This window comes from Herpailurus yagouaroundi, unplaced genomic scaffold, assembly GCF_014898765.1.
Source record: "Herpailurus yagouaroundi ecotype Mexico unplaced genomic scaffold, PumYag 77, whole genome shotgun sequence".
Classification (NCBI taxonomy): domain Eukaryota; kingdom Metazoa; phylum Chordata; class Mammalia; order Carnivora; family Felidae; genus Herpailurus; species Herpailurus yagouaroundi.
This window is the reverse complement of record NW_024412388.1, coordinates 46,434,947-46,448,452: the sequence shown is the minus strand read 5'-3', so window position 1 is coordinate 46,448,452 and position 13,506 is coordinate 46,434,947. Positions and strand designations below refer to the sequence as shown.

The 13,506-nt window shown below is 43.6% G+C and overlaps 1 protein-coding gene across 16 annotated transcripts in view; it reads left to right on the top strand.

Moving 5' to 3' along the window:
* The window catches only part of DAB1 (DAB adaptor protein 1), a 1,153,213-nt gene that overhangs the window by 1,069,374 nt on the left and 70,333 nt on the right, over positions 1-13,506 (top strand). For 11 of the 16 annotated variants that reach the window (XM_040470386.1, XM_040470387.1, XM_040470384.1 and 8 more), the window contains 3 exons: positions 10,778-10,909; positions 11,516-11,635; positions 12,119-12,157. In XM_040470386.1, coding sequence (XP_040326320.1) covers positions 10,778-10,909; positions 11,516-11,635; positions 12,119-12,157 — 291 coding nt within the window. The remainder of the gene's footprint in view (positions 1-10,777; positions 10,910-11,515; positions 11,636-12,118; positions 12,158-13,506) is intronic. The other 5 variants (XM_040470391.1, XM_040470392.1, XM_040470389.1 and 2 more) reach the window with 1 other exon arrangement.

Here is a 13,506-nt window from a genome sequence, read left to right as displayed (position 1 = left end):
AGGAAGGAAGGAAGGAAGGAAGGAAGGAAGGAAGGAAGGAAGGAAGGAAGGAAACAAGGAAGGAAACAAGGCAGGAGGGAGGGAAGGAATGAAGGAAAGGAAGGAAGGAGGGAATGGAGGGAGGGAGAGAGGGAGGGAGGGAGGGAGAGGGAGACTGACTCTTCCCTAACTCTCAGCTTCTCTTGCTCTTCTGGTAACTTGATTTCCCAGTAGACTCTGGTTCTCACCAGCCTTTGTATACTCAAAGACTATTATCCTGTCAGCTCTAAGGAAGTCCTTACCTGAGGGAAGCATGCTTGGTGATTGGACACTGTGTAGTCCAGTAGATTGAGAATCTTAAACTCAGTTGACGGGGGAAAATAGCTGAAGAATTAAGAGTCCATCATCTACCAGATATACTGTTAGGCATTTGATGTGATCTTCCTCATTTCCTCCCTATGAGGAAGCCATCATTCCCATTTTACAGGTGAAGAAAACTGAGGCTTGGTGACATAAGGTGACTTGCCCATGGCCACAAAGCTGAGATTCAGATCCTTCCACCGCACTACATGCCTTTTGGAAAATGAGAATAGGACAGCGCAATACGCAAACTACTCCGAGTGCTTAGCAGAAAAGGAGCCCCTCCCTTCCACACACATGCACTTATTGTTGACTTTTGAGAGCGCAGAGTGTCCCTTGGTCATCCCAGAGTGCCTGGTACCAAAGGGCTGTGGGGGACGGATGTGAATTGAAAGAGGACAGTAGTCTGATCCGCTGCCAACCCTGACTGTCCATAGTTATGGGATGTGGAATTTTGATGGAACCCCAGTGTTAGGAAACTAGTGTTTCACATGGAAGCCAGTTTCCTGTTTAAGGTGGTTTTCATGTCTTTGGAACAGAAACCTGCTTCGTTGTCACTTTTGTGATTGCTAATTGATTAGGCACACCTGGCTCCACTTTGCCTCTTAGACAAGTTTAGGTCCAAATCATAGGTCTAGAATGCTCTCAGTTAACTAGTTCGTCTCCCTATTTTTAGGCAAGGACTTCATTCACATCTTTCTAGAGCTGTGTATTTACTGGGTGTTAATTCTTTTGTGTGTAGCGTGTTCTTTTTTTAATTTTTATTTAAAGCCCAGTTAGTTAGCATACCATGTTGTATTATTGTCAGGTGTATAATATAGTGATTCAACAGTTCCATGCAAAACCCGGTGCTCATCACAGCAAGTGCTCTCCTTAATCTCTATCACCTATTTCACCCATCCCCACCCCCACCCATCGCCCATCTGGTAACCATCAGTTTGTTCTCTATAGTTAAGAGTCTCTTTCTTGGTATGCCTGTCTCTCTCCCTCGCTTTTCCCCCCTTTCCTCATTTGTTTTCCTTCTTAAATTCCATATATGAGTGAAATCATGTAGAATTTGTTTTTCTCTGACTTATTTTGCTTAGCATAATACTCTGTAGCTCCATTCATGTCAGTGCAAGACTTCATCTTTTTTATGGCTGAGTAATATTCCATTATAGATATATAATATCATATAATAATATATAAAATGATAAAATAAAAATAATATATATAACATCATATCCATATATATGTATATATACACACATATATACACACACACATACATATATCACATCATCTTTATGCACTCATCAGTCAGTCAGTGGACACTTGGGCTGCTTCCATAATTTGCCTATTGTAGATACTGCAGAGCTGTGTGTCTATAACATGTTTTGAGACCTAAGAAGAAGCTGCCTTTTATAGATGCTGTGTTGTTATAAAATTTAAAGAGGAATCGAAGAAGTGTCTGGAGCAGGGACACCTAGGTGGCTCAGTTGGTTAAGCGTCCAACTTCAGCTCAGGTCATGATCTTGAAGTTCATGAGTTTGAGCCCCACGTCAGGCTCTGTGCTGAAAGCTCAGAGCCTGAAGCCTGCTTCAGATTCTGTGTCTTCCTCTCTTCTGCCCCTCCCTCACTCATGCTTTCTCTTTCTCTCAAAAATGAATAAACACTGGGGCACCTGGGTGGCTCCATCGGTTAAGTGTCTGACTTTGGCTCAGGTCATGATCTTGTGGTGTGTGGGTTCAAGCCCCACATTAGGCTCTGGTGCTGGCAGCTGGGAGCCTGGAGCCTGCTTCGGATTCTTTGTCTCCCTCTCTTTCTGCCCCTCACCTGCTCTCACTCTGTCTCTGTCTCTCTCAAAAGTAAATAAAATGTTAAAAAAATTTTTTTTTGATGAATAAACATTAAAAAATAATAAAATTTTAAAAAGCGTCTGGAGCAAAACAGGACCTGACTACTTACTGCATACAGCCTCCTCATTTTAACAGCTAAGGAAGTAAAGTCTTAGTGAGGAAGACATCCCTAGAGGCAGTGGGTTAGAGTGGGGGGTTCAAGGAGAGACTTGGATTCAGAGTCCTGCTGACAGATTCATTCAAGTTATTCATTAAGAATATGTACTGACAAACTCAGAGAGACGGGAAGGAGAAGGTAGTTGCCAAGGGCTGGGGGAAGAGAGGAGTGGGTTAGTATTTAATGGTACAGACTGTCAACTTGAGAAGATGGCAAAGTCTAGAGATAGGTGCTGGTGATGGCTGCAGACCAGTGTGAATGCACTTCATGCCACAAAACTGTATATTTAAAGATGGTTAAAATGGTAAACTTTAACAACAAAAAATATATATGTACTGCTTGCTTGCTCTATGTCAGGCACTGTATTTGATGCTCAGGATGAGATAAGGAAAAAATGGTATCGTTGGTGCCATCCTGGAGCTATTATGTGTATGTGTCCATATCCATAGTGACAAACTCAACAGTTGCCCCACGTGGAAAAGTCCAGCAAGCTAAGAAGACGTGTGGCATGGGAACCAGGTCCCTACTGGAAAGTCAGGGAAGACTTGAGAGGGGAACAGGCATCTCTGCTGAGATCTGAAGAAGGAGGAGTTGAGTGCCCTAGGTGGACAGAGTAGCCTGTGCAAAACCCTGAGGTGGGAGGGCAGCGCTTCCGAGAGTCTGAATAATGGCCGCCAGGGTTGTAGGAAGCAAGGGAGCCATGGCGAGACACCCCGGGGAGGTGGACAGAGGCCCTCGCAAAGATTTTGGTCTTTACCTGAAGAGCCTTTGGGCAGTCTTTGATGTGTTTTACCTATGAGATAGCCTTGATCAGAGTTGCCCAGATTTTCTCTCAGTCCCTTCATCTGTGGTGGAATGATCGTGGCAGAGGTTCTCAGAAGTGGATGGGTGGGGGCTGAGGTTGCCTCTTTTATCCAGGCTGGAAATAGTAGCTGTGACCTGGGTCTGGTAGTGGAGATGGAGAGAAATGGAGAGAGTGAAAGACATTGGGGGGTGCACTTGACAAGATGCAGTTGTGGAGGTGGAGAGTGATGGAGGCTGAGTGGACTCCAGGACGAGTGTAGAAACCTATAGACAGCAGTGCACACATTATTCACTGAATCCAAATAAGAAAGAAGCATCTTATGTTCTTTCTTTAGTACTTATCAATATTTTTGTAAGCTTATGTATTCATTTTGAGAGAGAGCGGGGGAGGAGCAGAGAGAGAGGGAGAGAGAAAATTCCGAGCAGGCTCCATGCTGACAGTGCAGAGCCTGACATGGGGCTCAGTCCCACAAACAGTGAGATCATGACCTGACCCAAAATCAGGAGTCAAATGCTCAACCGACTGAGCCACCCAGGCGCCCTTGTATACTTATTAATATTCTAATACTTACTTAACGCTTAGTATTTATGTAATTAACTGAAGTGTAATTTTTTACTTAGTATAAATAAGCAAAAAGTCAGATTCTGAAAATCACCGGTAATTCCACCACTCGAGAGAGAGCTCTCATTAAGATTTTGTTGAACATACTTCTAGACACTTTATACATATATATGGGTATGCATGCTCTTTTTCCAAAAACAGGATCATATTGAACATACTATTTTGCAAGATGTTTTCTCTAATTCCACAGAATATCGTGACTATGTTTCCATGCCGAAAATTCCCAACACTTCTCCAGATGATTTCCAGTTACCGCGTATTCTTTCATCGTATATCACAATGCAATTTCTACAACCAGTTAGTGCTCAACCTTTCAAACATTCCTGATTTGTCACTATTTCTTATAGCACGGTGGGGAATAGCTTGTGTCCGAGCCTTTGCCCACACACACCTTACATTATTTACAGATAATTGAATCCCTGCAAGAAGAATCATGGGTCAAAGTTTATACATGTCTTTAAGGCTTTGAAATACACAGCCAGTCTACCCTCCAGAAAAGTTGCACCAAATCAAACTCCCACAAACAATAAAAGTAACCATAATGGCCAAAATCTACACAGCCCTTGCTACGTGTTTCACACTGTTCCAAGCCCTTTACCTATCCGTAAGTCATCTATCCTCCTAACAGGACCATGAGAGAGTTATTATTATTATCCCCAGTGAACACATAGAAAACTAGTAGCCAAAGAAAGTATATTTCCCCACACTTCTGTCAACACTAGGTATTTTCTTTTCTTTCTTTCTTTTTTTTCTTTTTTCATTCTGGTGGGGAAAACATGACATTTCATTTATATCTGGTCTGTTTTATTTTTTTTTTAATTTTTTTTTCTTTTCAACGTTTTTATTTATTTTTGGGACAGAGAGAGACAGAGCATGAACGGGGGAGGGGCAGAGAGAGAGGGAGACACAGAATCGGAAACAGGCTCCAGGCTCTGAGCCATCAGCCCAGAGCCTGACGCGGGGCTCGAACTCCCGGACCGCGAGATCGTGACCTGGCTGAAGTCGGACGCTTAACCGACTGCGCCACCCAGGCGCCCCTATATCTGGTCTGTTTTATATGAATTAGTTTAATATTTCCAACAAACTTTCAGGTTCTTTATCATTCTGCATGTCGTACAAAAAGAGAAAATAAGGCTCAGAAAGTTAGAAAGAGGTGCCTGAAGCTACCCATCTGGTAAATGATAATGCTTAGATTTGAATTGTGTTCTCTTTGGCTCCAGAGTCCATATTCTTCCCTCTGCTATCACAGTGCCCTTGCAGCTAGAGACTAAATGTTTGGAAATTGGGTTTTGTCCTTGAATTACACCTTCTAGAAGATTCCAGGGTGGGACCTCAAGGAAGACTTTACTCTGACCAGCTCCACTGAGCATTTCATGATGGGGCGCCTGGGGGTGGTACAGAGGTTGCTTCCCAGCCTCGTTGGCACTGTGATGCAGCACACGCATCCAAAAATATGTTAGAAAAGAGAAAGGCCTTTATAATGAGCCTGGGCCTGCCTTTGTCTTGTGAGGTTTTAACTACTGTAATTGTCTGTGGTGTGAAGCAGTGTATTTTTCATGTGTCTATTTTTATTCTGTGTCTATCTGCGTATCTGCTTTTCTGTTTTGTTTTAACTCACTTGAAGCCTGGTGTATATTTTCCCTGTGACTGATATTGCCTCGAGAAAGCACACACTCCTGTACACACACACATACACACAAATAATATGAAGGCTAAATAGGGTAGAATTTATTCTTTAAAAAAAAAAAAGCTAGTGGTAAAGTCTGAGTAGATGATTTTCCAATCCATACTGTATTTAATTGGTTGTATTGAACCGTACTACAAATTAAGTCTCCTCTGTAATTTATTCTGTCAGATGGTAACCCTCTAAACAATTTGATACTTCATTTAAACATTGGTAAATGGCTCATAGAAATGCTAAGGAAAAAAAAAAAAGATTTAATGATGATCAGATAAGAAACCTTCTGTTCACAGAACGAGTCTTGTGTGAAATGTCATGAATTAACCTGATTCAGTCATTCATCGAGCATTTATTGAGCAACTACCTCATGCAGTGCGTGTCTTCAGATGGTGTGGCTCTTCCTTCCTTCCTTCTGTAGCTCATCAAACGTTATTTAGCACTTACTGTTCAAAAGGAACAGTATTAGGAGCTGGGAGGAGACTGAGAAGAATTAGACACGGATCTTTCTCTCAACAAGCTAACAACCCCAAAGTAGAGAGAAAACAGGTGCACAGAGGTTTTGTTTTGTTTTGCTTTGTTTGTTGACTCCCCTGAGTCCTGGTGGGTATTTTTTCCTGTGAATGTTCGGTTCTTTCTGCCTAGACTGCCCTTTCCCATGATTTTCTGGGGACTTGCCCTTAGCCTTTGAGATTCAGTTCAAGGCCAGCTGCTTTGTCAAGTCTTCCTGACGCCCTTCCCCATCCCTGCTCTGAGCCAATGTAACACCCTATGCACACCTTTAATATAAGCTCATCTTATTATATCGTGGTCATTGGTTTCTTATCCTGCGTGTTTTTATGAGATTGCAAGGTCCTCAGGGAAGGGACTATGTTTTAAGAATCTAGATGGATGTAGGACTAAGCATGAGACCTGGAACATAACAGGTACTCAGTAAATACACATGGTGTGAAGAAGTGGATGAATGGGTAAATGTGAAACAAAATGAAGCATCCTAGATAGGAGAACAAATACAAGGCACTGAGGTCTAGGGACAGGAATTACCACTGGGAAATGGAGGGAAATGGAGGGGTCAGGGAAGGTTCCCTGGATGAGCACGCTGTTGGAACTAGCCTGGGAGCATATGTATGATTTAGTTACATGGAGTCACTGAAGGATTGGTGATGGGGATGAAGAGGGTGATCGACAGGGAAAATGTGAACAGTGGCACACGGGCCCAGAAGTACAGAACCGAAGGCGGCAGGGATGGGCTCTTCAGACTATCTGTAGCCTGGCTCCCCTGAAGTTCAGTGATGGGAGGAAGATCAGACCAGACTGAGAAGTCTAATCTCTGGTCTGTCCTTAGAATTCTTCAGTAACAACTTTCATCCGTAATACAACAGGGAGGGTTCTGAATGGGAGAAGAATAAAGTGGTAGCAGAGAAACAGGGTGTCGCTGAAGACTACTTTTAAAAGCAAATACCTGCTTAGATTTGGGGCGGTACCTCAATATCTAGACTAAGTTTTCCTAAGACAAACTGTTTCCCTAAGGAAATGTGGAAGAAGGAAGACCAGACTCTCCCTTTCCTCCCCGCTCCCTCGTCCTCTGGCCCAGTATTCCCTATGCCCTCCAGAACAACTTGTGATGCCCAGGACCTCCCCACAGAAACCCTCCTGGGATGAAACAATCTTTATTTCCCATGGCCAAGGGTCTCACCACATCTTTCCAGCCTGACTGCTCAGTGAACATCACAGATAGTCACAAGCTCATGAGAGCTTGCTTCCAGAACATGCTGCCTTGACCTTTTTCTTTGAGATCCTTATAGCAAACCAGCCTCTCTTCCAAACCTTCTGATTTATGACCCTCTCTGACCTCAGATACCTGCAAGAATCTGGAACAGCTTCAACTCTGCCTCCTTGGCCAACTCTCCCTCCTTGGCCAACTCTCCCCTTCCTCATCCAGGCTTTTCAGGGATCATGGTTTTGTTGTTGCACTGGGGAGGCAGGAGTCTAAGGAGTGGAGACCTCGATTCTACATGATCTTGCTTCCTCTTGTCAATGCTCCATTATCCTTCATAGGGAGAATGAGAGCTGCATTCAGGACTGGTCCCTCCAGAACTCTCTGTGACCCTGAGTCCTTTCATAAATGCAGCCAAACAATAGGATGTTCAAGGTTCCTTTGGCTTTGACTGTGCTCATAAAATCTCCTAGAAGACATGGAGCAGTTTTGAGCCTCAGTGAACAAGTATTTGCAAGATTCTTGCAGTTGCCACGATGAATGCAGTAATATGACCATAGGGATTATCAGGATTCTGATGTGTTTGTATCTCCAAGTTATCTGTGCTGTATCTGCACAGTTGAGGTCGGAGAAAGTGGAGACATATCCCCTCAATGATGCTTAGTTTCCAAATAAATGAGCCACTTTCACAGCAATCCTATTTAACATAACATAAAATTAACTGTGGGAAAAGATCATGTTACAGACATCTTTAGGCACTTCAGGCACGCACAGAGCTATACTTCGCGAGGCAATATTAGGTATCATCAGGCGTTAAAAATGTTTTGATTTTAAAACACTTAATGAGGATTTCCAGATAAATTAAAGCAACTCCATCTGCTGTCTTGCATAGTAGGTGATATTTTACCCTTGCACAGTCTTCTCCAAATCTAATTCCACCAGGAAGACTTCTAATCACAGTTTAATTTTAGAGCAATATTCCACTTGGCAATCAATAAGGTACTGTCGTCAAACTTTGATTTAATAGGAAACGTGGATAACATTCTCCACGTTATGCAGAGAGAGAAATACTTTGAGGAAAGGGGGAGAAAGAGAATGTCTTTGTCTTCCACTTTCCCCTGCTGCATACCATTCTAGTTCACAAAAGCCTATAAATCAATACACCCATGTTGTGTGAATATAAATCTCATCAATTTTACATCATTAACACTGTGAAAAAGCTACCACTCTTTGAGCACTTTTCCTCCACTAGCTAAGCATGTCCACTTAATAAAACAAGAATAAATGGATTCTTGGTCTTCCACTAACAAACATTTCCTTCCCCGCCAACTTTATTTGGGTCAGAATTCACTAGAATTACACAGTTGTCTTGTGGCCAGTTAGGTGACTAGACAGTGACACCACCCACCAAGCATGATGTGCAGCGGTCAGTGGAAAACCTGGGCAAGTCACGACCAGAAGGGAGAGTCACAAGAGCAGTCAGAGAGGTTAATGAGTGATCAGAGTCTAGAAGGTCAAGGTGCAACAGCAAATTCTACTGCAGAAATGATTCATGAGGTCAGAAACCTAGAAAGATCGTAGCAGTGTGGGAATGGGTGTTTTGGAAGGCCAGGGCCAGTAGTCTGGAACTAAGGTGATGACCATCATGAGACTAGATGTCCACTGACCTAAGAGACTGGCGGTGTGGTTCAAGGTCCTAATGGCTAAAAGATCTTGCGTGATAGGACCAGACCTTCCAGAACATCTACTCCAGTGATTCCTACCATGTTCATGATTAAGTTCCCTTTGTGTTACATGTCTCCCTCCTTCCGTGGACTCGGTAACAGGTAAGATTTTGTCCAGCCAAAAAAAAAAGGGTATTTATAATCATTCACTTTCCTACTTGAATTATTCAAACCCATAAGTAAATGCCAAAGAGAATCTCCTCAGAGATGATTCTAAGGAGTACAACATAAACCTGATACATTTCGAAAAGAACTTGGCATTTTCATTTGCATGCACATGTGTAGTCTTAATTAAGAGTAGTTACAAATTTCTGCTTAGCTTTTTGAAATGTTGAAAACTGCTTAGGACTTCTTTTTATTACCTTTAATGATGCAAGTAGACCCAGGGCTTTGAGTTAGGAGCCATTGATCTGGTACAAACTTCTCATTGGATAGAAGAAGAAACAAAGGTCCAGAGAGGTGCAGGGAGTGCATTGTGCTCACAAAGTGGCCAGAATACAAGGCTCTTAATATGTAATTTAATGAAAAGGCCCCTTATAAGGACTTTAAGCACATCATATAATGCCCAGCTACCTGCGCAAGCCTTTACACAGAGTACTAAGTGTTGCTTTGAGTAGGTTTAATATAGGAAAATGGTCCTACAGATGGCCATCACCATTAGGATGGCAAGCATTATTTGTTGAAGCTTAGATAATAAAGGTGGGAAGATCAGCTTCGAAAGACTACCAAATTACTGATCAACTATCCTGATTTACTTGAGTTCAGGAACTATGGGTCAAACATAGCACAAGGTTCTAGGAAGACAGAGTTAAGGAAGATGGATCCTGTGAAGACAGACAAGGAGCCAGGTAAATATATCAGAGTAGGAAGGTCTGGAAAACAAGAACCCAGGGAGCTGTGTGTGAGGACTCCATTAGGAATTGCCGTGTCAGTAGAGACCGAAGTTCTATGGAATTATTTCTTCAGAGGAGGAAAAGCAAGCCTCATTCAGGGAAGATTTCACAGAGGTGGTGCTATTCAAATGTCTTTTTTTTTTTTTACATTTGTTTATTTATTTTGAGAGAGACAGACATAGTGCGAGTGGGGGAGGGGCAGATTGCGAGCGAAAGCAAGAGAGAGAGAGAGAGAGAGAGAGGAAATCCCAAGCTGGCAGCATAGATCCCAACCGGGGGCTCGAACCCACAAAACCGTGACCTCATGACCTGAGCCAAAACCAAGAGTTGGACACTTAACCAACGGAGCCATCCAGGCGCCCTTCAAATGTCCTTTTGAAAGGGAATAGGAGGATTCAGGCAAATGGGTAGAAGAATGGGCATGGCAAACAGAGGGACCAGCCCAGGAAGAGCTTGAGAACTAACGGCATCTACCTCTAGCCCAGATGGTGACTCTGGACAAGATAGAAGAAGGTGTTTGTTCCCTGAGACACTCTGTCACCATCGGTCAAAAAAGGGTTGTAACCATACAAGTGCATAGTTCTGTGACACTGAACGGTACTCCCTGTACTTTTCCACCAAGGCAAGCAGAGGCCCTGGGGATGGAAATGTATTAAATATCAAGCCGGAACTTCAGTGGGGCTGTGTCACAAAGAGAGCTGTCGCAGAAGCCTGCACCTTGAACTAGACTGACTGGCCCTGGCAAGCTTAATGGAAGCCACGGCCACAGACGCTCATTCAGCATATGAGCAGTCCTGTTTGTCTGCCTGGTCACAGCACTAAGACCATGGAGGAAAGCCTCCACCCCTCAAGGGCAGGCGCAGCTCTTTTTTCCTTCCATCTGGACCCAACAGCTTTTCCAAAGCCCTTCGGGCCTGTTCACACGTAGCTGAAACGCATCTCTTATTGATCAACAGCTCGAAGGGAAAGTCCCATGAAATATGTTCTTCCTTTTGTCTCTGATAGGCCCTTCAGCATCATCATGCTGTTCATGAAATTTCCTACATTGCAAAGGACATCACAGACCACCGGGCCTTTGGATACGTTTGTGGGAAGGAAGGGAATCACAGATTTGTCGCCATAAAAACAGCCCAGGCGGTGAGTATCCCCATCCAAGGAGGGCGCCTTTCCTGGTAGCTTTAGGGGACAGCGCGTGCAGTCACGCTGTTGGTGTTTGAAGGCCGCCTCTGATGTAAGACGGAGCGATGCTGATGCTCAGATAGCCTCGGAGCAAGGAAGCTTGCTCCAGCCCATCCGGTCGTGTTTCTCCCTAATGGGTATTTCATAATGACTAATTATTTTCCTTTCTGATTAAGCTGGATGGAGGCACACTACACAAATAAGTTTCCTTGTGTTCATAGCCTCATTTAAAAAGAAAATAAGAGAAAACAAATAGCTGTTTTGTATAAGGCCTACCCTAATTTTATTGTATTTAGAATTACTAATAAATAAAAGCAGTGCCTTTTATGCTTATGATTATTATGAATTTGCAAATATAATTAGTCGAAGAAATGAACTTTAGCCTAGATGCAATTTGCTAAACCGATATAAACAAGGTAGAATTAATTAAAGACGGAATGCTCTCAGTTTAATAGGAAAAGGAAGGGCTGCGGGTTGTACCAGGCAAAGGCAAAAGTGGGCCGGGCTGCTTCTGCCTTTATACCATTCCCTTACTAATGCGCTTCATCCCACCTTCTACTCCAGGCTGAACCTGTTATTCTGGACTTGAGAGATCTCTTTCAACTGATTTACGAATTGAAGCAACGAGAAGAATTGGAAAAAAAGGCACAGAAGGATAAGCAGTGTGAACAAGCTGTGTATCAGGTATACCTGTGAATTTACCCGAGTACCAGGGAAGACTAGGACTTCAAATAAACAGATGTGAAAACTGACAGTCAGGTCCTGTCCTCCCGCTGCCAAGTAGAAATAAACAAAGATGAAAGGTTCCCGTGTAAATTTCAGGCATCGAGCGCAAGCCGTTAGAGATGATCTTTTATTCTCTGAAATCCTGAACATGTGAGAGAAAGTGAAATCTTGAATCCCGAGGAAGATTTCTGGGCAGGAGAACAGAAGAAATGCAATTGCTTTTGCTGTTGTTGATAGTGGGCGTGGGGGTGGGGGTGGCTGCAAGAGTTTTCTTTTCCTTTTTTTTTTTTTTTTTCCTGTGTGTTTTCTCCCTAAAATGACCCAGCAGCCTGTCCTACCCAGAGCTGGTTTCTGTACTGTCCTGTGATTTCTGAACACAATCTCACACCTCTTCCTTTATATCTTCTGCTTTTGAACCTCCCTTCACTCGCTCTGCTGTAGACAATTTTGGAAGAGGATGTTGAAGATCCTGTATACCAGGTAATTTCTGAAACCCATCGGGGTTTTAGGGTCAGGAATGGCGAGGCCTGTGCTACAGACACTTTGTCAGAGCCCTGAAGAATCCCCTGACGGCAGAGCCTGGAGAAGGGACCGAGATTATTTCCAAGGGTGCAGGCTGCCAGCCTCTCCAGGAGTGAATTTCCATAAAAAATGAACAGAAATTTGGCTGGCATCCATGACATGGGATCTTGAGATAGGTTTCCTCCTTCCTGCCCCTGCCCCAGCCCCCTCCACTATCTGTAAAAGTTTGATTCTCAGAACTGGATGTTTTCAGGAGTCTCTTGTATATTCCAAGTTCACGTGGAGGCTTCTCTGAGTTAGGAACTGGGGATGGCGAGTGAGTTTGGGTGACATTTGAGTGCAAGCCCAAAGGGCAGTCTGTAAAGCTTTGGGAAGGCTGTGGGGAGAGATCTCTGTGGCCCCTCTGATTGTCTGGATCGTGCCATAGGGGCTGTTGGGAGGAGAGTAAGGGAGATCCTAGAGATGTCCCAGGTAGTCACTATCCCTGGACTCTCAAGCTCGCAGCCCAGGTGTGGCTAGAGAGATGGCTTCTCTTGGATCCAAGTGTGTGCTGTGTACAAACAGATGCGGAGAAAAGGGAAGAGGATGCCTCCCACCACCAACCCCAGCCCGCTCATACTTACTCCCAAGGAGAGAAAAGAGTGAGAAAATGAACTTGCAGGACATAAAAGAAAACCTGAAACTTAGATGTGTGTGTGTGCCACGCATATCTGTTTCCACACAGAAAGCTGGTACAGCTATGACAAAAATAAAACCATATGGATAAAATGAGTAATATAATATGAGTAACACAAAGTAGAGGTTTCTAGCATATGTGACCAAAAAAAGCCAAAGATACGCCTAACGGCATGCCCTGGCTCTAGAATGCTGAGGGGAAGGATTTGTCGAGAATGTGAGCTCTGCCCTGGGCAACTGGCTCACAGGGAATGAAGAATATTGCCCTATTTGAAATGGCTCAGTCCTTTAAAGTCTGAAACGTGCACAGGGGAAAAGAAGTTGAGTTTCAGTATTTAAAACTAAGAATGTAAAATAAGGTGCTATTTATGGGATGTGGAGGTTTGGGGTTTCTGAGCACTTCAAAGCTGAGTTAGGAGCTTTAGGGAAGCAAAGGGGGGGCAGCAGATGTCACCCAGATTATGAAGTTGGGATCCCAGATGTTCCCAGGAGATGTCATTCTCACTCAGCAATGAAGCACTTGCAGACCTTACTGAGATAAAATGCCATTGAATGAAGAAGTTACATCTCCCCAAAGATGTGCAGGGGTCCGTGCAATCACTCCTGTACCACTGACCATCAGACCCTTGCCG